The 22,485-nt window shown below is 35.8% G+C and overlaps 2 protein-coding genes across 2 annotated transcripts; one reads left to right on the top strand and one right to left on the bottom strand.

The window, feature by feature from the left end:
* Nucleotides 1–9,335: 9,335 nt before the first annotated feature.
* Nucleotides 9,336–18,440, top strand: LOC119635586 (nucleoprotein TPR). The gene is made up of 6 exons (XM_038030457.1): nt 9,336–9,486; nt 9,764–12,948; nt 13,477–16,676; nt 16,738–17,197; nt 17,275–17,419; nt 17,866–18,440. Exons 1-6 carry the CDS (start codon nt 9,336–9,338, stop codon nt 18,027–18,029), a joined length of 7,305 nt encoding a protein of 2,434 aa, XP_037886385.1. The 3' UTR covers nt 18,030–18,440.
* Nucleotides 18,441–20,194: 1,754 nt separating this feature from the next.
* LOC119635587 (40S ribosomal protein S23) lies at nt 20,195–21,394 on the bottom strand. Its single transcript, XM_038030458.1, has 3 exons — nt 21,291–21,394; nt 20,740–20,899; nt 20,195–20,493 (listed from the first exon to the last, which is right to left on the bottom strand). The coding sequence occupies exons 1-3, from the start codon at nt 21,292–21,294 to the stop codon at nt 20,226–20,228; spliced, it is 432 nt and encodes a 143-aa protein (XP_037886386.1). The 5' UTR covers nt 21,295–21,394; the 3' UTR covers nt 20,195–20,225.
* Nucleotides 21,395–22,485: the final 1,091 nt, after the last annotated feature.

Genomic DNA, 22,485 nt, shown 5'->3' with positions numbered 1-22,485 from the left:
CCGTAGTTAACTATGCATTTTTACCACCTGCCTGACAATTTGCGGTCGTCATGCCAAAACATCTGCCGCTCCTTTCAGGCAAACCGGTCGCCATCTTCATTATCGTGCATTTTTGTATGAAGAGAAACGTCGCTCAGCAAGTGCGTCATAGGTGGTAACCGAAAGGACTCGAGTCTGGTAAGTAGGCCTCAAGGTCTACTTCTTTAGGTCATCTTCCCAGCTGAGTACTTCTCACGTATCGCGTATCAGTCTTGCCATATTAAAGGATAGGCGAATGTCATGTTTTGCCTCTTTTGATATTTTCCTCGTTTTTTGAAAGGAGAACAGGATTAACTGTTGTTCATAGTGTTCGGTTTTAAGTCTTTCACCAAAGTTTAAAAGCTGATACAGGAACATACCCTTCTGCTCACGCCAAACTGAGTATAAAAAAATTAAAACTATTCAACCTCGCAGTCGATTTTCACGTCTAAGATTGGCATCCAGTTAGATCCAGGTTTCATCTCCGCTTATGACACGCTTCAAATGAACTCCGCTTTGTATCGTTCGAGCAACAAAAATATACTTTGGGTAATGCTCCTTATTTGGCACGACACTGGACGCGAAATTTTCGTTGTTAGATTTGCGTTATGCTATATGTGTTGTTACAACGATTCCTTATTCTAGCCAGATGTCTCAGCCAGAAAAAAAGGCCAAGCTTCAGACGTGTGTCTCCTTTACAAATGATGCTAAGATCATCTATGGGCGAATTCCTACTTCACATTTACATAGCTTTCAAACAAATCGGAAAAGACCAAGTCTGGTAAATGCCTGGTGTATCATGATACTCTAGTAGTTTATTATGTGAATTATTCAAGTAACCCATTAACCTTGTATTTTTAAAACGATTTCAATTTAATCAATGAAAAAAAAAATTTCTTTTATACTCAAGAATGTCACCATCCCGTCAGCAGCTTTGTCCACTTCAGAACTAAAATGTCACTTTCAAATCACGTTACCATTTATGCTAATCATATACTTATTTACGTCTGTAGTTATAAACTGGGGCAAAAACGATGCTAATGTAAGTTGAACAACAAATGCTTGCGCAGAAAAGAAACGGTTTTCTTTTCTCGATATTTTCTTTTTACTTCATATATAAACTGCAGTCTTTTTTTTACCCTACACGATTTGTAGAATGGTACTTAATGTATCCTTACGTTTTTACGAATATATATAACAATGGAAAGGACTTGAAGTGGGCCCACTGATCGACTACGGATCATTTTCTTAATCGATCGGTCCGCTTGTCTTGTTTTCTTGTCCCAAGGACGAACGCTAATGAATATGGTCCAGATCGGATTACTTTTCCGATCACTTCCAATATAACGTATTATTTTGAAACGTCGTTATGTCAATTTTCGACAGCCACTGAATAAGAAGATTTCATTTGGAAATTGTATTCCGAGCCTGCGCTGATTTTATTCTCTTTCTGCACGTCAGATCATTTCGACGCACACTTGGGTCCAAGTTTTCGTTTCGGATGCAACGCTTTACCCACGCTTCACAAGCTCCAGTGCAAAAACACATAACCAAATCTTTGTTTTTTTTTTTTCGCTAGAAGCTCGACATACAAACTTGTCGCTCAATTTGTATTCTTAAGAAAGCCTTGCTTCAAAAGTATTTAATTGCAAGCGATTTAAACAAAGCAATCAACCATTCGAACTTTAATGATACTATTAAAATTAGTTCAAAGTTCGCAGCTCATGGCTCATAGTTCCATAAATTTAAATGAGTTTCCCATAGAATTAGCGAAAGCAATTGCGTCATTTACTTTCAAAAGTAGGATAAGACACTTTTTTAAAAAAATGAAAATAATAATAATTATAATTAAAACTTAATATAATCTATGTATTTGTAAATAACTTGGATGTAAGTCCTAGCTAGTGATGGTATTGGAAATATGTTTATTTTAAAAGCGACGTAACTAACTTGAAATTCACTTGATAAATGCCCAAACGGATGAAAATTGTTCAGTCGAGTGACAGTGATCCCAAATTTTTATTGTCGGGACATTCATTCTTCCAAGCGATCACGATTTTTGAGTGACAGAAATGCTAATCCGGAAACCAAACCCTTGTATATCTTCAAGGGTTACACGCAAGTGTAATGGTGTAACATGTAATACATCACTCAATAAGTCCCCGATTTGTCAGATATACTGCGTTACTGTTGACAGACCTACATGATTTATGGATAGTACCTTCAAACAAAATAAAACAAAATTTTATAGCATTGTGACAATTATTGAATAAGCTACGGTTGTTCCAGTAATATTCCAAGCAATGGAAAAAATGGAACTTTCATGTGTTGATGAAACGTTGCTCTTCGCTGAGAGAAAATACGGTCACATGTTATAACAACTCTTGTCTCTCTTTCACCTGTTGAGGTGAAATAAAGAGAATGTTTTCATGCGATATGTGGCAATGGACGAAACATGGGTTCATCACTATGCTCCATAGTCAAATCGGCAGTCAGCTGAGGGGACAGCAACCACGCCAAAGTGACCGAAAAGTTACTATCGCTCACACAACTGTATCTTGTAAGCTAATTCTCGAAATGTCATGAAAAAAAAGGTTGGTGCTGTACAGAAGTCACATGGGTCTGATAGCACTCTCTCTATGTACACATATCTCAGACAGGGGACTTATTGAGTCATGTGATAAAAAATTGCACACTAATTTCTTTCATTTATTGAAACAAAAGTACTATAGTCGGACAAGGCCGACTATTAGATACCCTACACCACTTGTGTTGATAATAGTACACTAAAAATTACACATTATTTTCCTGCAAGGATATACTTTTCGTGAAAGCCCGCATATTGGACGGATCCTTATAGGCGTTGGTATCCAAAAAATGGCCCTGCATGGTCCAAATTCGGCAACTGATTTGACTTTGACTTCTATGTCAACTTATTTTCATCATGGAATATTAAAAATTATATCTCTTTGCTACATAAAGATCCAGAGAGAGAGAGAGAGAGAGTTCAAAAAGTTGTCCCTGCGGGATCGAATTTTTCATGCCAATTTAGAATGTCCAAATACTATTACGGAGCATATTTCATCGAGAAATTTTGAAGATTACAATTTTTTTCCATATAAAGAACGACTTTTCAAAATATTGCGATAAAAGGGGGAGTGTGGGCGAAAAAGTGCGATACAAATCCTTTTCAATAGCTTTCGTGTTTGGGTCAGAGCACGCGAACGTAACAAATTTCGTTAAAATATCTCAAAAATTGCGAACATTAGACGAGCAGACAGGCAGTCGGACTGACGGACGGACCGAGAATTATTTAGAATCATTTTCTGAATCAATCGTAATAACAAAAGGTAGATCCACGTTAAACCCTTTTTGCACGTTATATATATCCGCAAGAACTTAATATACGTTGTAGTACAAGCGGTGTTGGGTATAAAAAGCCTGATATTAATTCAAATAATATCCATTTGATTAACATTTACAATATTTCATTAATTTTGCCATTGTCCATTTACATATAAAGAAACTTATGTGACATGCTGTTAGTCAACTATTGCAGTTGTAAACACTAGGAGATAACAAACTTACACTATCTGTGACCCTAAAATAGAGAAAATATGTCTATTAATGCCAACCAATATTTTTAAATTTATTGTAATTCAAATTATTAAATATCTCGCAATAACGGAGAACTGAATAAGAATAAGAATATTGGCATATTAAAGACAGCACGCTGACGTTACATAAGTATGAAGCAGCATAACTTTTTGCTGTCACGTATGGTTGAGCATACTCGGTGCGTAAAATCTCTTCAGTGTCATCAAAATATCCAACACCACTGCACGACTTTCTGAATTTTTCCTTTTTTGCTAACAACCTTTACTTGCCTACTTTATTGACCTAAGTTACACTGTATTAAACTCATTTCCATCTCAATTATGAAAAAAGTAAAATAAAAGTTGTTGACGCTTGAAGGCAGCAATTTCCCACACATGATTTGCAACTACCACAAAAAAACAACAACAACTTTGTTTATTCAAACTAAAAATCGTAGATATGAAGAACAATATCTTTTTTCAGGGAACACTATTTGCTTAAGATCCAGTAATTGTTGTGTCAAGACCGTACAGTCCTTCTCTTAATTTCTAAAAAAATGTTCACTTCAATAACATAAAGAAAATTTTTTTTTCAAAATTTTATGTTCTAAGACTAAACTCTTAAAAGCACTAGCATCTAAGGCTATCGGCTTTTATTAAAAAACTCTACCGCACTTGAGATTCGAACCCACGACCATTGACTTGCTAATCGAGATTCCTTGCCTTCGGCTACTCAGGCGGATAAGAAGAGAACATTTCTACTAATATTTTCGATCAAACAGTAGTCGACAAGTCAGACAAACCACTCAAAGCCTTTACGAACGCAGACCGAGGAGCAAGTGTAAATGATCGCCGGCCAAGTATGAAGGCGATGTAGTCTGTTTGGAGGCCAAAACACAAGAAAACATTAAGTTTGTCGAGTACTGAAGCGCAAGCTATGGCCTTATCCGACTCCGCCAAATAAGCCATATACTTAAGATTTTTAAAACAATTAGTTGGAACATTGAAAACACGATGCGAACCCGATGCAGAAACCCGATTGTCCACAACAGACACAAGTTTATAAGAGAGAGAAGGGAGAGTAGATGTCGAAAACCTAAACGCAGAAGAGATGTCTGTGGATTTCCTAAGCAATGGTTTGCGTGCAGCTAAGTACTACAAGTGCGTGAAAAGTCTAGTTACCCGCAAACATCTGTAGACGCAACAACAAACACTTTTAAGCACACATGTCATATAGCATAAATGTTACATATGCTAGATTTGAGACAATGGACGTGGAATAAAGTAAATATAACTTTCACATCTTGCGTATATTCTTTCCATTCTTACCACAATGCGTAGTAAGATAAACTCCAACACAGGTATAAAGATTGATTTTCATAAGAAAAAGCAATTATCGCAAAAAAGTAGTAAACAATTCATAAAATCTGCAAATTTGATCCCAACATACACATATATTTCTCGATAGAATAACACTCTAGAATGATAACAATGGAGTCATCTTTACATCTATGAACCAAGGGTAATGAGTTATTTGCCAGTCTTGCAGTTGTAATATCAAAAAGATCCCACGGTATTTGCATATACATGAAGAACTAGGAACTCTGGGTAATTATCGATATGCCCGTTTTTGTTGAAACTTTGACGGTCGCAGCAATTGAAACGAACAACACAAACTTTGAGCACAAGCTTTTAGTTGACATTCGAAATGCAGAGTTGAGCACAGGTTCGAACTTTCGACAAATTAATTTATAATAGTTAGAAAGTAGCATCAGAATGGTAAGAATTTTATTATTTATATATATACATATATATGTTTTTTTAAAGCAAGCTAAAGCTACGCGTTCTTCACGCGTTCTTACTAGATGACCTTGGAAATACAGTATTGAGATTTATGATCTTAGAGTTAAAAAAGAAGGTAAGAAAGTAAAGCGAATTTCTTGTAAGTCTTGATCGCACCATTTTTCGCACGTTAAATAGATCCAGCTACCACTTGCACTAAGTTGGATGTGAAGAACTGCTACCTGTGTGAGTTAGTTATAGTTTTTTCCCGCCGTGAAGATGGGCAAATAACGCACAACTCAACGTTTTCTATTTAAAGTTGGGTTGGGATTGAATAAAACGCATATAAGTTTTTGATTTCTTTTTTAATTTTGGCGACTGCCAACATTGGGCGGATGAACGAGCGGACGAATGAATACATTCACGCGTGGATACAATAACGGATGAAAAGATGAACCAATGAATAGAGGCAAAGATGGATAGGCAATGAGAGACGATAATTTATTGGCCAAGTGAATAAACTGACAGATGAACAGATGGACGGTAGAGAGTAAGACAAGAAAAAGGTACAGATAGTCAAACACGCAAAAAACAAGCGAAATGATCGACCATTGCTACCATTCTTCGGCTACGAGTGTAACATAGAAAACTAACTCTTAACTCCTACGATTATTAACTTGCAAAACACAACTGATGTCGATCCATAAAAAGTCATCATAAACACTTTATTCAAAAATTTGATGCGAAAATACTAACCATCCGCTGGCCCAACTTATACTTGTCTGCTTGACTAAATTTCTTCCTATTTTTTTTTTTTCTTATGTAAAAAACTGATTGCCGTTTACAAGACGAACGAAAATACCAATAACGTTTGTTAACGGTTAATGTGAAGTTTTTGCACTAACTTCGGCATAGTTTAACTTATCTCAATTTATCTCTGCTTGCCAGCCTCTCCTAGGGATTGTGGTATTATTTAGTCATCAAATCTATTTTTATTTATTTCATTAAACAAAAAAAAAAATAAATAAAAATTAAACGCGATTAAAAGATATGTTCCTTGTCACATTCCAAATAATTGTGACATTTGCTATGTCATGACATCAGACATACCATAGAAAATGTTGTATACACACTGACATACCTCTGTACCTACCGCAGCCATCTACAGCATATCATAAAGATGTCCAGAATGTATAGAAATATCATATCATCAACTTCTTGGCAGGACACAAACTGTGACGTATAAAAGCAAACACTTCGGATTCTTTGTAACTTTCATATAACAAATATTGTTTTGATTTTTTCCTCATTTCTTCTTTCTTCTGTTCGACAAACATTGATGAACGGTCTGAGGCATGTTATTTGCGTTTGCTTTTGCGTTTGCGTATGTATGTGTATGTGTCTATGTATATATGTGTCTGTTTATGATATACAGTACGAAAAGAAATAGAGGGCAGAGCCCCAAAAAAGCTTAATCTGTGATAAGCATTAACAGACTACACCTTCTGCAATAGCAGCAAAAACACAAAAATAATAATAAAATATAAATAAAGGAAAATATGAAGAAATACCTTAGAATACACTGTTATAAAGGCAAAGGTAGACAATAAAAATCCACAAAAAGAAATTATCTAAAAATATCTGCAAAATAACTTAATTTCCACTAGAAATAAAAAAAAATAAATAAATTCATAAAAAAACCTTATAAGTCTTCGTTTATCTTTTGTTTACGTTAGGAAAATTCGCTTTATTTATGATTTTTTTGAAAATATTCTCAGTGTAGTTATTTTGTTTATTTGAATAGCAGTTGAGGTCCTAATCAATAATTTGTTTTAACATCCCAAAGCCTTTAAGATCTTTAAGTGATAGAGACTTGCAGTGTCACACGCCCACCTCTTATGCCATCTTATGGAGCGGCGGCCGATGATCATCGATACGACGCCATAGACCAACCTCTCGTTTAATACGTGCACACAAAGGCACACACACATACATACATATAAGCACATTCTCGCTTAGCTCTTAACATTATTTAGTTCGCTAATATGCTGCCTTACCTGTGCTTGGTGGTTGCTTTGCTTTCCTTACACTAACTGACCTCTGCCAAGAAGTTTAAAGCTTCCTACGGGATTGGCAGGCGCGTACTCTTATGCTTTAGAGCATGCGCCAAGATATTTATTTGAAGTTGCGATTGACTTTAAAAAAAAAAAAAAATTCTGATATAAAAACTTGCTCCGAAAGATACATGGAGCTGTGATTGTGTATGTGGCAAACGACTTTAATAAATCCACACATGAGCTTTATTTAATAACATGCAACAACTGTTGCTTTATATTAGTTTATTTATTTGTAAATGTTTTTTGCTATGCCAGTTGTTCCATTGAGGCTTGCTGGTTGCTTGTTTAGTTGGCAGCGTGGACGTTTGTCTGCTTGCGCGCCTTTAGGGTGTTTATATTCGATAAACAAATTCGTTCATCGACATTCAGTTTTGATTATTTGGTGCTTTGGATTTGTTAGAGTTTGCCAAGAATGCCTAGCGTTAATACATATGTGTATATGTTTTTACTTTTTTTTTAACGCATTATCAGATTAACCCTAATTATTATAAGATTGTGGAGATTGTTGTTTTTTTCTGGTAATATTATTAGGATAAATGGACCATTAACAGATTTCAAGATTACTAAACTATGCAGGAAGTAAGTTTATCTATATGAGCGATTGCATGTCTTTAGATTTTTATATAGCAAATTACCGTTGCGAACATTGCGATTTTAAAAAAATACATAAAGGATAGATCGTCGTACTGTTTGAATCATTATGAACAAATTTTGCCAAGCAAAAGGAAAAGTTCGGTAATAACTATTTTTTTTATTCATTGCTTTGTTTACCGACGAAAACATTTTTTTGCAATTGTACCAGTGAATAATCAGTGCAACAAATGATGGAATATCAATTTTTACAAATCATCAAATTAATCTTTGCTATACCATAAAAATATAAACAAGAGACATCATGTCGGACTTCTTTATTTACCAAACGAGACAAAATAAATTTTTGCTCATTAGGGTAACCATTTAATATAATTACAAAAACTTCTAAGTGCGCTCTCATAAACTGAGAAGTGCATAAAAAAATTCACTCCATTTCAAAAAGGTTTTTTTTCCATCTCTGATAAAGTACTAAAATATTGTACAAGTTGCCAATCAATAAATTTTCTTGGTCTACGTTTAATACTTGGTTTTATGTGAACATTGCAGGACTATTCATGAGAGTAAAATCTGTTTGCTACTTTTCTTTAGTACTTAAGAATATAAAAGGCAAAATGACTTTTAAGTACTTTTTATTTCTTTAACGACTACGCTACATAATTATTCCTTATAAATATCCTGCTTTTTTAACATATTTTTAGGTGATTGATTACCCTTTCGTTTGCAAAGCTGTATTGCTTTGTAAAATAAGTACTTCATTTTGGCACAGAGTCGCATATTTGTTTAATTTACAGATATATTTTACATATTTATGAAATGATAAATACAAGTAAATATACGTACGTATGTACAAATTAATGTACATTTACATTGATACAAATTAGTATAAGACATAATTAGCAACTTCATTGTTTCTCTTTGAAACAAATTTCCCAATTTTTTTTTCTTGTTATTGTATGCTAAAAAAGCTTACCTTGCAAGTAAATACCTTGTAGTACAACTTTGTAATATTATCAAGCCAGGCAAATCGAAAAAGTGCATACCCTTGGCAACGCCAACGAAGATTGCCAAAAAGACCAGTCCGTGCGTCGCATTTCGTGTGAAAACGATAATTGTAGAAGAGAAAAAGAATTGCAAAGACTTTAAATATTAATCAAATTTCATTCCACAAAAATAAATTAAATTCCATTTTCTACTGTGTTAAAGCGCAAATTGCAAACTTCTTAAAATCATGGATCACGACGGTCCATTAGTTTTATCAAACATTTTATCCTCTGATGAATTGGAGCAGATGCCAATGCTGGCACAAAAAAAACTGACGAAGTATCTAGATGACTTTTTTGATGAATATTGCAAAAATAAAGCGGCTGCGAATCGTCTACGTAAGTTTTTGTTTTATTTTAGCCTTTTCTTTTAAAATAAATTAACAGAATTATTTTCCTAAGAAATAAAGGAAAATTTTGTTATGTTAAAATGGTGCCGGTAAATCGAGAAATATCTCTAAACTCGGCATTAAATGGCGGCTTTTGTTATACATGCACATAAATACATTTGCTTGTATGTGCATGCTATACTGTCAAAAAGAAATAAAAACCATAGCAAGCCTAGAGAAACTGGATAAACGTTCTTTTTTTTTTCTTTTGTTGTTTCTCAATTTAGATGACTATGAGCAAAAAACTGAAGATTTGCAAGCTCAAATTGAAGATTACGAAGTGAAGTTACAGAATTTGCAGCAAAATGTTACTGAGCTGCGTTCGCAATTGGACACTGTTTCTAGTGAAAGGATGCATTTGCTGGATACTACTAGTACTTGCGAAAAAGAATTTAACCAGCTACGTAAAGAGAAAAAAGCTTTGAGCGATGAGCGTGATCAATTACTTAAAATGATAGAACGTCAGAACAGTGAGTTGGAGCGATTGCAACAAGATTTAAAAGGATATCAGCAGCAACTGAAGGCAGCTATTGCTGCGAAATGCGAAGCTCTTGCCCGCGTTGATGAAGTCGAAAGTAAAGAAGTTTCAATAGACTTTAAAGAACGGCGCATGGAACAGGAACGCGAAATGTTACACAAACAAGTTCAGGCGCTTACTCAAGATCTTAACCGAAATGTGAATGAATTACAAAACATACGACGTGAAAATACCATGCAATCATTACATTTAGAAGCCCGTCTCACAGAAAAAATTGAAGAACTGAAAATCGCTCAAAACCAATGCAATCAATATAAAGAGACGAATGAACGTTTAACCCAAAACGTTCAAGATTTATCAAATAAAATGTTATCGCAAAACGAAGAAGCCCAGAAAATGATGGACTATTATAAGAAAGAACTAGATGCCAAAGCCAAATTGGCAGAACTATACAAAAGTAATTGTGATGATACGGAATTGGAGCGCACCGAACTAGGGGCAGCCATAAGTGAATTGAAACGTATGTTGGCTGAAGCCAGTGATCAATATGGGGAATTGGAAACCAAATTAAAGGCCACGGAGTTGAAACACGAACAAGAATTGGAGGAAAAAGACAAAATTATTGATTCCCTCAAGATGGAATTAGCGCATGCTAACGACTTGCTCAAGGAAGTCCAGCATGAGACAGTAGAAAATGCTATCTCAAAACTAGCACCCTCAGCAGCTGTTGCTTCACGTTTAATACGTTGCGACATGTCATTGACTGAATTATATTCTCTTTACGTTAAGAGCTCTGAGGAGTTGGAGCTACAAAAACGTGAGAATTCGCGCATGAATTTACAATTGAAAACAATTTTAAGCGAACTAAATGAGAATGCCCCCATGGTTAAGAAGCAAGAACTAGAATATGAAAAACTATTGGAAACAAATAACATACTCACCCATCAATGCGATGAATTGATATCGAAGAAAGCTGATATGGAGGAAATATTGGTTGAAGCCCATGCCAAAATCAGTCATATGGAACGTGAAAATAGAAAATTGAAGCAATCACAAAACGATCTAAGTCGCCAGGTATGCTTGCTGCTTAAAGAGGTAGAACAATTGCGTATCGGGCTTGCTCCTGATGGAGGAGTCGGAAATTCTTCACAAGCCAGTCAAATGGTTACAACAGACGAAGTGATATCTAAAAAATTAGTTACTTTCAGCAATATAGCCGAACTGCAGGAGAACAATCAGAAGTTGCTATTATTGGTACGCGATCTCAGTTCCAAATTGGAGGAGGCCGAAGCTTTTAAGCAGGAGATGGACGAGGCATCCTATCAAGAGAAACTGGAAAATTATGCTCGCAAATTCCAATCTATGCAAGATACACTAAATCAGCAAAATAATACTGTAGCCACTTTGGTATCCAAATGCGAACGCTATAAGAAACTTTACTTTGAGTTGCAGAAAAAACTTAATAAGAATATGACTGAAGTTGATATCAGCGATGTGGAAGACGATACCATGGGTGAAAATCATAACAGTAGCAGTCATTCTACGGCTGATAATAACCATACCGTCAACAATATAAGCCCTAAGCCGTTAACAAAGGATAGCGAAAAACGTATACGCGATTTGGAACAACAATTGCAGGATGTTAAGGATCAGTATAAGAGCTTAAAAGAGCAATATGAGTATTATGTGCAAGAAAAGAAAAATAATGAAAAAATACTTAACGAACAGTTCGATTCTATGCGAACCGAAGTGCGTGATTTAACCTCTACCAATTGCCGACTTATGTCTTCCCTCGAATATAATAAAGAGCAAATAAAATTGCAGCAGAAAAATATTGCGACTTATAAGCAGCAAATTAGCACTTTGGAAGATCGTACTAAAAACTATGAAAACACTATCGTTAAGCATGAACAGACCATACTTTATCTGAAGGATGAAACGATTAAAGCTTCTAGAGGACATTCCGCAGCCGAATCTGAAGCCGATCATTTGCGTGATGAAAATCGTATGCTTAAAGACACTATCGGACGGTTACAAGCAGAAAAAGAGTCTCATCATCGTGACCAACAAAATCAAGCATTATTGCTAAACAATCTTGAATTTATTAAATCAAATTTGGAACGCTCGGAAACGGAAGGCCGTGTTAGACTCGAGAAACGCTTAGATGAAACTGTTCGTGAACTCTCTGCTCAGCGAAGACGTTTCCAAGAAGAAGAAGATCGTTTTCGCGAAACTGTTAACGATCTTAAGCGTCAATCAGAATCCGCTAAAAAACTAATGCTTGAAGAGAAGGAGCAAAGCGACAAATTGCGACAAGAATTATTAGCTTTAAGAGACGATTTAACTGCTAAGACGCAGCAGATTGATGAATTAAGCCGTAAATTGCAAGAGAGCCTAACACCTTCGAAAAATGATAATCCAATTGTTTTGGCAAATAAAAAAGCTCGCGAACTAGAGGTGAAATATGAAAATGCAAAAATTGAAATTGAATCGCTAACCAGTGAGTTGATGAAAGCTCGTCAACATAGCGAACAATATTATAAAATGTCGCAAAGTGCAGAGACAGAAATAAAAAATCTTCACGAAGTACACACGAGTTTTGTCAACAAAGCCGAGACGGAACTTAAAGATTTACGCACGAAAGAATTGAACATGAAATCCCGTATAACCGAACTTGAGTCCGAGTTGCAATTGGCAACGGTAACAGAAACGACAAACGGTTCTCAACCGAATCAATTGAAAAAAGCCCAAGAGGAACTCAAGGATGCCCTCTTGAAGTTAAGTGAGTGCAATCGTAATTTACGTTCGTTACGTTCTGAGAACTCTGAACTATCGGAATCATTGAGTGCCGTGGAAGCCAAATATGCAAATGAAATGATATTACATTCTGCAGATTTGCAAGAGTTGACTAAAATTAAAGCGGAACTTGTTAAGGTAAGTTTTCTTTTTTATTTATTTTATTTATTTACTTATGGTGGTTTGATTAATACTTGCACAGAATTTTAAAAGACATAAAATTTTCTTTTTGAAAAGTCATGTGTACTTTTGGACTCATCAGGATTATTTTTCATCTTTTACCTATGACCGTTAACTGGCATAATTGCCCTACCAAGTTTTTGTATGTGTTTCCGACTGTGCAGGCGTGATTTCGCACTAATTAAGCAATATCTCTGTAATAAGATCTTTGAGGGATAGTCGAAAACCACTCATTTACATCTATTGAAGTGTTTGTTTATTTGTGACCTGCCCAATTTCCAAACTGGAATGAGCCCCGCTTAAAGATAGGCCTATGGATTCAAAATTATGGAGGATCAGTGTTTGATGGCCTATCGACTATATTTATCTCCTTGTCAACTTCAAACTCTTTGTAATCATTTGGAATATTATATACCTGATAATACGGGACATTATAATGAAGTTGCTCGCGCATATAGCTTTTTATAATGAGAGATTTCTTTTTAGGTTCAAGGAAAAATTAGTTCGATCACCACCGAACGTGATAATGCAAAGACTGCTCTTGAAGATGTTAAACGATCCAACGAGGAGTCTACAAAAATGTTGCGTCAAGAAAAAGAAGAGTTTGAGAAACGTATCGGGGATATGGATTCGCTTATTACTAACTTACATAATCAAATTGAAGCTTTAACAACGAAGCTGGGAACATTAAGCCAATCGCAAATTTCAGACGTCAACGTGATAATGGACACGTCTACAGGTGAACTAAGTCGATCCCTCGTTGAAGGCGAGGCTGAGAGCAAGAACAATGATCAACTTTTACAAATAATTAAATTCACACGTAAAGAGAAAGATCTTGCAATTGCAAAATTGGACATTTTAAAGGCGGAGAATACCCGTCTTCAGTCCGAGTATATGATATTGCAGAAGAAGAACGATGAGATGCAAGATTTCCTTAATCATGAAAGGGCTAAATCTGATACAAACCTTGTGTCCGCGTCGAAGCACGAGGAAATTTTACGTAAGATAGAGACCTTGAACGCCATCACCGATAGTAATCGAGTGCTGCGTGAAGAACGTAACTCTTTGTCGAAACGTGTAGCCGAGTTAAATGAACGCATTAGTTCATTAGAAGAGGAACTATTTCCGTTGCAAAATCAAAATCGTGAACTAAGCACAAAAATCGATATGCTTACCTCGGAGAACTCATCATTACGAACCGAGGCAATATTCTATCGTCAGCGTGCTAACGATTTGGTGGCAAAGAGCAATAAAAATCCAGAAGAATTTAAACGTTTACAGTCCGAGCGCGAGAATTTGGCGAAAATGTTGACCGCAGAAAAAGAACAAATTAAGCGAATCGAAGATGAATTGCAATCAGTAAAAGGTGAAAAGACTCGCTTAGAGAATGAAATAACTAATCTTGAAAAGCAATTGCAAATACTAAGTGAGGAGAAGAAGTCATTGAACGCGGATATGACAACAATGAAACAAACCAATTCACGTTTAATGCAAGAGGTGATGGAATTAAAGAATAAAATTCTACAAAGGGAGGAATCTTCGCAAAGGACCGCCGAGGAATTCAAAACTGTGGAGTTGCAGTTGCAGGATTCGAAAAACAAAGAGTTACAAATACGTAAGATAGCTAAACGCTACAAAGATTTATACTTGGAAGCAACTAAAAAGCCAGTGGGTGCTGAAGGTGCTACCAACGCTGTCACCCCTAACGCTACCCAAGATAGCATCAAATTAGGCAATAGTACGGAAGGAAGTTCGGTCAATCAAAATGAATTGGACCAACAGCGCGGTACCATTGATAGCCTAAATAATGTAATACGTACCATGCAAGAGGAGAACGAAAAGATACGCAAGGATTATGAAGAATTGAAGGCGTCTGTGGAAATTGACGAACGCACTAAGGCGTTACTGCGTGAAGCAAAGACTCACATTGTTAGTTTAACTGAATCGCGAAATATCGTTAACCACGAGTTAACTACTTTGAAGAACAAGTTCTTGCAAAATACTGAAGCTCATGAAGCTACTTTAAATGAAGTGAAGCACAACTATGAGGAAACCTTGGAACGACTAGAGCGCGAACTTGTTGAACAAAGTAATCGAAACAAAGAGGATATAGCCCGATTGCAACGTGAAAATGAATCTTTGCTTATGCGAATCAATCAGCTTCAACGTCAACTCGGATTGCAACAATCAGCTAAACCTTCCACCAGTTCGGTCGCAATTTCAGAGAAAGGCGTCATTTTGGATTCATCGCCGCGCACAGCTAACGTTAAACCTATGTCAGGCTCAACATCGGCTCAGCAATCGACCACAGGAACACCGCGACCTCCCCTGGCCAGCATACGTCCTATATCGGTACAAAACACAAGAACAGCAGCAATTTTGCCAACCAGCCAGCAAAGCACTACTGGTAGCGGTGCCGGGGCAGGAACGTCAGCTTCTACTTCATCAGCTTCAACTTCAACCTCGAACACTCCATCCTCTGCCGGTGGGAGCAGCAACACCGCTCTAGTACCTCCCCAGCAACAGGTTCATACTACGGGCAGTAGCTCTTCCCTGGAAACCATGTCATCATCGCCAACTTCGTCACATACCGACTATATGCCCTCAACCAGCAGCTCATCGTCAGTAGCAGTTGCCACCATACCACCAATGGGCACCACTTCAGCGGCCGAAAGCTCCCAAGAGGCAGAAAGTATACAGCAACCACAGCAAAATGAGCCACAAGCTCATGTTAGCGGCGGAAGTGGAAGTCAAGTTCAAGTTGTCGCTTTAGTCTCGCCACGTGTTGAAGGCTCCTCCGCACAAACTGCCGCTTCTCCAAACGTTCAACTTATTCAGGACCCTGGTAACCAGCAACCCAGCACATCTAATTCAAGCGGTTGCAGTTCTCATGTTACTGTCAGCAGTCACAGTCGTCATACTCCTTCCAGTAGCAACGTAACCACTACCCAAGCGGGTTCATCAGCCGGTCATAAGCGTCCTAGAGAATTAGAGGGAGATTCTTCGACAAGTGTTGAAGAGCAAAGCAAATCTATCTCCAGCAAACATCCGAAACGTTTACGCACTCAAATGCACGGTTCCGAAACATCACTGTTAACCGTTGGAGTAACTGATTCTGGTATAGATGTGGATCAAATGCCGACCTCTTCACAAAGAGACCAAGAAGATGATGTGGTAGTTGTGGATTCAGAAGACGACGATGGCATGACTGAAGCGGAAGCTGATGATGGTGGGCCCACCGACGGTGATGGTGAACACGAAGTATACGAAGATTCCTACGATCAAGACCAGGACATGGATGAAAATGAATGTCCCGAAATAAATGAAAGTAATATGCGTGCCGATGTAGGCGACAACGATAATAATGAGGTTTACGTGGACGAAGGCAATGAGAACCAAGTTCAATGTACTTCAGCTAGTACGGCGCAAATTGATACTGATGCGTATGCAACAGGCGCAAGTACAAGTGCTGCTGCGGCTGCTGCTTTAGCTAAAGTTCATAGTTTAGAACAGGATAATCAACAAAGTCAGGCTATTAGCAGTGGCAGCGGTGAATCGCCTAATTGGAAACAAAGTTCAACTTCGTTAAAGCGACAACAAAAAGCCACGCTAATGATGTTGCAACAAGGGGCGCAACAGGGAGAACATGATAACACTGACGCAAGCTCTGTTAGGCGATCGGAGAAGTAAGATGATATTCTTTATAATCTTTTAACCTCCATCTATTTATATATATTATTTTTTCAGCACCGATATTGTCAGTTCGCCACAGGATTCGAAATGCACTCACAGCTCGGAAACAACATCAACAAACGCTCAACAATCTGACGAAAATTCCACAAGCAATGCGCAGGAAAATCAAGCTAGTGCTGCCAATGAAAACACTAACGCGAACAATGAATTCATAAACGAAGATTATGAAAAGAAGAAAAGCGGTAGCGCTAAGGAGGAGGCTATCCCTTTAGAGGAAAGCCAGAAAAACAGCGGAGACGGTGAAGAGACGGGCGAAACTGATGAAGACTTTAATGAGGAAACGGGCGCTTCTGGCGACTTATCCGAAAACGCTGACAGTGAAAACGTGGGCGGAGCTACACAATCCGAAATGCAAGATATACAACAGAGCCAAGTTGAACCTACTTCGGAGGAGAATGAAGGAACCGATGGTGTGTCTTCCGAAGGAGAAAAGCAAACTGTGGAAGAAGTAGAGGTGAGAATAAATTACATTTTTTATATATGTACTTGTATTTATTTAATTATAATTATGTTGGAAAAAAAATATTTTAGGAGGAAGGGCGTGAAGCAGAAGCTACCACTTCACCATCAATTAATACTAGATCGAAAACCACGAAAGGTTTAACGGCCACTAGAAAACCGCCGCGAGGTTTGCAACGCGGTGGCCCCGGTAGACCTACACCTATTGTATGGCATGGTAAGCGATAAATTTCTACATATTATTGTCATGTTTTACCGAACAAGGGCAACACATTAGATCTATCAAGTGTTAGGAACGCACAAAAATAGTTACCGGGACTCTACAAACCGTACATACTCCTGGGATATCCGGCCATAATTACCAAGAAAAAAAAAAATTTAATTTTTTCTAAATTTAAGATTTCTTAAACGTTTCCCGTAAATTTTTAAGTTTATTTAAGTTTCAATTTATTCCTGTTAGCTAGCATTTATATATCAAATTGAAAATTAATGCAATTAGACCCAAAAATCGGCAATAATTAAGTATGGTTTTTAGTTATAGTTTTTTAGTATGAAAATTACATTGTCGTCAGGGTTTTATAAATTTTATGAAAATATGATTTAAATTGTTTGCGATCCAATCAATGGATCATTTGTTTTATTATTTATCTATTATTGTTTTAGAATCGCCAGGCACATCTCGCACCGCTTCACCAAGTCAACGGGGTGGCGTTCATCAAGACTCTATCGGCAATCCATTGCGTACTGGTTTTAGTAATCCGCGAGGTCAGCGCGCACGCCGTATACGTCGACCAGCTGGCAATTTTACTAATATGCGTTATTCCTAAACACTTGAAAATAGTCATCAGTAATAATTAATGTTTTCTTTCTGCTAGTAGTGTTGCATACGATTATACATATACGTAAAACATTTATTGAAGTATCAAAGGAAGAAAAAAGAAAAGAAGATTGGATTGGAATACACAGCCGGAGAAACTTTCGTATTTTCGATCTTTTAATTACTCACTTTTTCAAATTTTTTTATACAAATTCGGAATTCGGAAATGAATGTTTTTACTATGCAAACTTTTCTGAGAATTTATTCTCAGAGTAGTCTGTGCATGCAAGCGCGTCGTTTTTAAGTTATCTTTAAACATATTCATTATAATTCATCATCGAATTCATATTATCACAATTTTGCAACATACATATGTATGCCTAAATACTTATTATAATAATAAAACAAAAACAAAAAAAAAAAAAAAGAACAAAAATTTATCTTTCGTTCATACGAAAGCAAAAAATTCAATGACAGTAGATGAAGAAAAGTGAAGGCAATGGGTAAGTGATTGATCTTGTAGCGGACTGAAAGTTGAATTCATTTCAATTCGATTGCATTTCATCAAGGCGGTTACATTAATTTATGGTTTTCACAATGGAAGAGATGACGATTAGTCTGAGTTCAAAGACCGTTAAAGTATGACTCATTTCATTTCTTCTCTGGAATTACTCCCATATCACATTTTGGGACTTAACAATATGTGATTTGTTTTAAGATTAATAACAAATTAATTTAAACGAAGCCGATTCGCAAACTTTTTTTCATATAATGTACTAATATCAACCTTTAAAATTCCGCGCATCAGATCGTTTGAAGATGCAAATAACAAGCATATTAATTTTCGAAAATGTAAATATCTTGTAAGATCTCGCTTCGAAAAATCACATTTAATTATTATTGTAATTAATTAGGGTAATGAAATGATACCCTGTATCACTTTTGCAGCAGGGGATATATTTAGCTTGAGATGGGCTTGAAACTGACCCATTATACCAACCGACTGTTTGTTCTTCTTGTTTTCCTGTTTCCATAGTCGCAATCTTTAACACGTTTTGGTGGAACAAGACAGTGTTTTATTGGAATTGGTTCCGATCGTATTAATTCTTCGACCACTTCCCATATAAGACGTTATTTTGAAAAGTCGGTTCTTATAGTGTTTTTGATTCACTTTTCAAAAATAATTATATTATAAATATGATCCGCTATCTTAATAATGAGCCGTTAGATGGACTTGTTAAGAAAGTTTTCACGAGTCTTTCATTAGTATAAAGTACATTTAATTATTTTTCCTAATATCAGTTAGAATGAACCCATTTCAAAATAGCTTGGATCGGATTACTTCTTTGGCCACTTCCCAGATAATACGAACTTATTTTGAGGAATCGTTATAATTTTAATTAAGCGAGTAATTTCGTTAATCGAAGTGGCGTAGTATATTTGATGGTGGGCCGTAACCCGCTCTATAACCTTTTTACTTGTTATTTGATTAATTTTATTATTTTTTTTGTACAAATATTTTAAAAGTTATTACGAAGCCTCTGCTGCTGGCCCAAAAATAATCTTACGATATATATGACTATTATTTTAAAAGATTTCGGGCATTATTTTGCATCCGTGTACTGTTACTGAACATAGTATAAGATATTTTTCCGAAAATTTCCTGAAATTGCTAATATAAAGTGTATGACAACATATCGCAAGCAATTTACAAGCTAGGGTCATTCAAACGAAAAGCTAATGCAAATGTATTTTACAAGTTTTGACATTTTTATCTGTTGCTAACTGCCAATAATCTTTGTGGAAAGTTGATACATATGCTTTTAACTGGGAACACCCTCCCGATGGAAATTATAAACGGAGTTTTTTTTTTCTTTATAAACAAACTTCGCTACAGTCAAAGGTTTTAGTTTGCTAATATTACGCCTAAACGCCTATTACTAAAGTCTAGGTAAAAAGGCATAATAGTCATCAGTTTAAAACGGCCTCCCAAATCTCTTCGTCTATTTGCGACAAGTAAAAGTTCTTTTAAAATAACTGTGTGCCGCCACTGGTATATCAGCTTCAACATACTCCACGTTAAAACTAAGTCTCGATTAGCAATGAACTTCATTTCACATCTCTGTCTTATCATTTTTTTCAATCTTTATATTATGCAATTAAAATACATTAATATTCTAGTTTTTTTTTCACATGTCTTTAATGTTTATGATCTGGGACGTTCTTTTTTTTCTTTATATAAAGCCAACAGTGAGACATTGGCTACTTTAACAACTTTAAAACGTACACCGGGAATATCACCGACGGCATGACCTTTACGACCAAAACCGGCAACTAGGACTTCATCGTTTTCTTCAATGTAATTTAAGCTACCATCACGTGGTACAAAAGCGGTAATTTTTTTGCCATTCTTAATAAGTTGAACTCTTACGCACTTCCGAATGGCTGAGTTAGGCTGCTTGGCTTCGACACCGCTGGGAAAAATAAAAGAAATGAATTAAAATAACTAAGTATATACAAAAATTTTCTTGAGGTATATAGCATAGGCGTAGATATTAAGATGTTTTTCACCCTACACAACTCACAGTATAATCCTGTGATTTGACTTTTGTTAAATTGACACAAAAACACAAAAATATACTGCGGGTCGAACATAGAGGAGGAGAATTCATTTATGCACTTACAAATAACTTTAAATTAACCCTCGAAAAAATACTTACACTTTTTCCAATACAATACCTTTGGCGTGAGATGCACCACCAAAGGGATTAGCCTTCCATCTGGTACCTAAATGAGCTTTTTTATAATCTTTATCAGCCCAACGTTGATCACGGCGATGATTAACATGTTTCCTAGCAGTGCGCAGTCCTCGGGGCTTACCTATGAAACAAGTAAGTAAACAATATAGTTCGTTGTATTTAAAAATAAAACTAAAATTTTTCTTTCTAATATTTATAACTTTCAACTTTCTCGCGATGTCAAGAGTTTTTCTAAAATTTCAAATAAATATTTTTGTAAAGATGCCTTAGATAAAAACAGCTTTAAATTTTACAATTTTTCACTCATGTTTCAGAGAATGCGGCTTTTTTGTCAACTCACTAACACAAAAACAGAACAATTTTTAACACTACAATTACAGTATAATGCAAGCATAATTTTTAATATATTTTATAAAATTCACTTCAGTAAACTTTTAATTAGCTAATGAATTATTTTCCCGCGTTTTAATTTTAATTTTTCTCGTAGAAAATTAAACATTTTCCTAGCTTACCCATAATTCTCAGACTTTCTCAAGCAATGGCGGAAATAAAAGAACGAGACAGAGCCATTATTTTAATATTTTAGTATTACCATAATTGAGAAAACAATTGATATCATGTGAATGTGGTTACCGCAAAAAATAACTGAGTCGTGTTGCCAGATATGCTATGTTACCAGATATGTTTTTATATTTTTAATAACATTTCTGTAAGAGAGCTGGGAATTGCAATTAGGGAGAAAATACAAAGTGTTGCAAAATGTATTAATATGTGAATGGTAAGGGTGGTGTAAAATAGGAAGTAAAGCGGAAATAAAGAAAAATTAATCTACTTGGATTTTTAATAAGTCAATGTTAAAAAAAAAGCAACGAACTATGTATGCATTCATTTTACTTTATACTTATCCGCCTGAGTGGGCGATTTCGACTCAATTGTCGCGGGTTCAAATCTCAAGTGCAGTAGAGTTTTCAATAATGTCGATAACGTTTTAGACTTTATTTCTTTGTGTAAACTAATCATAATATTAATTTATGAATTTCTATATTGTTGTTTTATAATTTTTTATATACATATAAAGGATCTTTCGATAAGGTCAATACACATTCGTACATCGCATAGAAATAATGAAAATTCACTTCAAAAATTTGACATAACATTGTCCTGAGTGATGCAGCTCATTTTTATTTTCGTAAATAGAAGTAATTAAAAAAACGAAACTGTTGCATCCGGATTTCAGTAAACCTGGAAAAAATAGTCGAAGAACCTGTTCAATCGCAAAAAAAAATAAACTGTTCACTTTACATGTTTTTATTTATTATCTATTACAAGTAATTGTTAAGTACACCCCACCAATCCAGATAGCTTATATTTATATTCTTCAATTGATCAAATCATATAAGTAAATCGGCGTTTAATTTGTATCTAAGCAAACGCCGATGCAACTCGTACATAGGTATGAATTGGGTATTAGGATACCTATTGAGCACATTCATCAATTAATAAGGATGCGTTCAAGGGGAGATAAATGCTCTTTTTTTATACACGTATATATTGCACATAATAAATTTTATCTAGGCCGAACTTTTCCGTTTTTGTACAGTTGCTGCTGGGCCATCCGTAGAATACGCGTGCGAATTTCTATCGTTATAGCGATTTCGACTAACGACATTTTTGATACATTTATATAAAAAAGATTATATATTACAT

This window comes from Glossina fuscipes, unplaced genomic scaffold (assembly GCF_014805625.2).
Source record: "Glossina fuscipes isolate IAEA_lab_2018 unplaced genomic scaffold, Yale_Gfus_2 27, whole genome shotgun sequence".
Classification (NCBI taxonomy): Eukaryota; Metazoa; Arthropoda; class Insecta; order Diptera; family Glossinidae; genus Glossina; species Glossina fuscipes.
This window is presented reverse-complemented; position numbering and strand designations above follow the sequence as displayed.

Excerpts from the sequence above, each read along its gene's own strand:
- LOC119635586 (XM_038030457.1), top strand. The coding sequence starts at position 9,336 with ATGGATCACGACGGTCCATTAGTTTTATCAAACATTTTATCCTCTGAT. Across the intron at positions 9,487-9,763 it reads AGCGGCTGCGAATCGTCTAC|ATGACTATGAGCAAAAAACT; the intron begins GTAAGTTTTTGT and ends TTCTCAATTTAG. Across the intron at positions 17,420-17,865 it reads TACACCTATTGTATGGCATG|AATCGCCAGGCACATCTCGC; the intron begins GTAAGCGATAAA and ends TTATTGTTTTAG.
- LOC119635587 (XM_038030458.1), bottom strand. Across the intron at positions 20,494-20,739 it reads GGTATTGTATTGGAAAAAGT|CGGTGTCGAAGCCAAGCAGC; the intron begins GTAAGTATTTTT and ends TATTTTTCCCAG.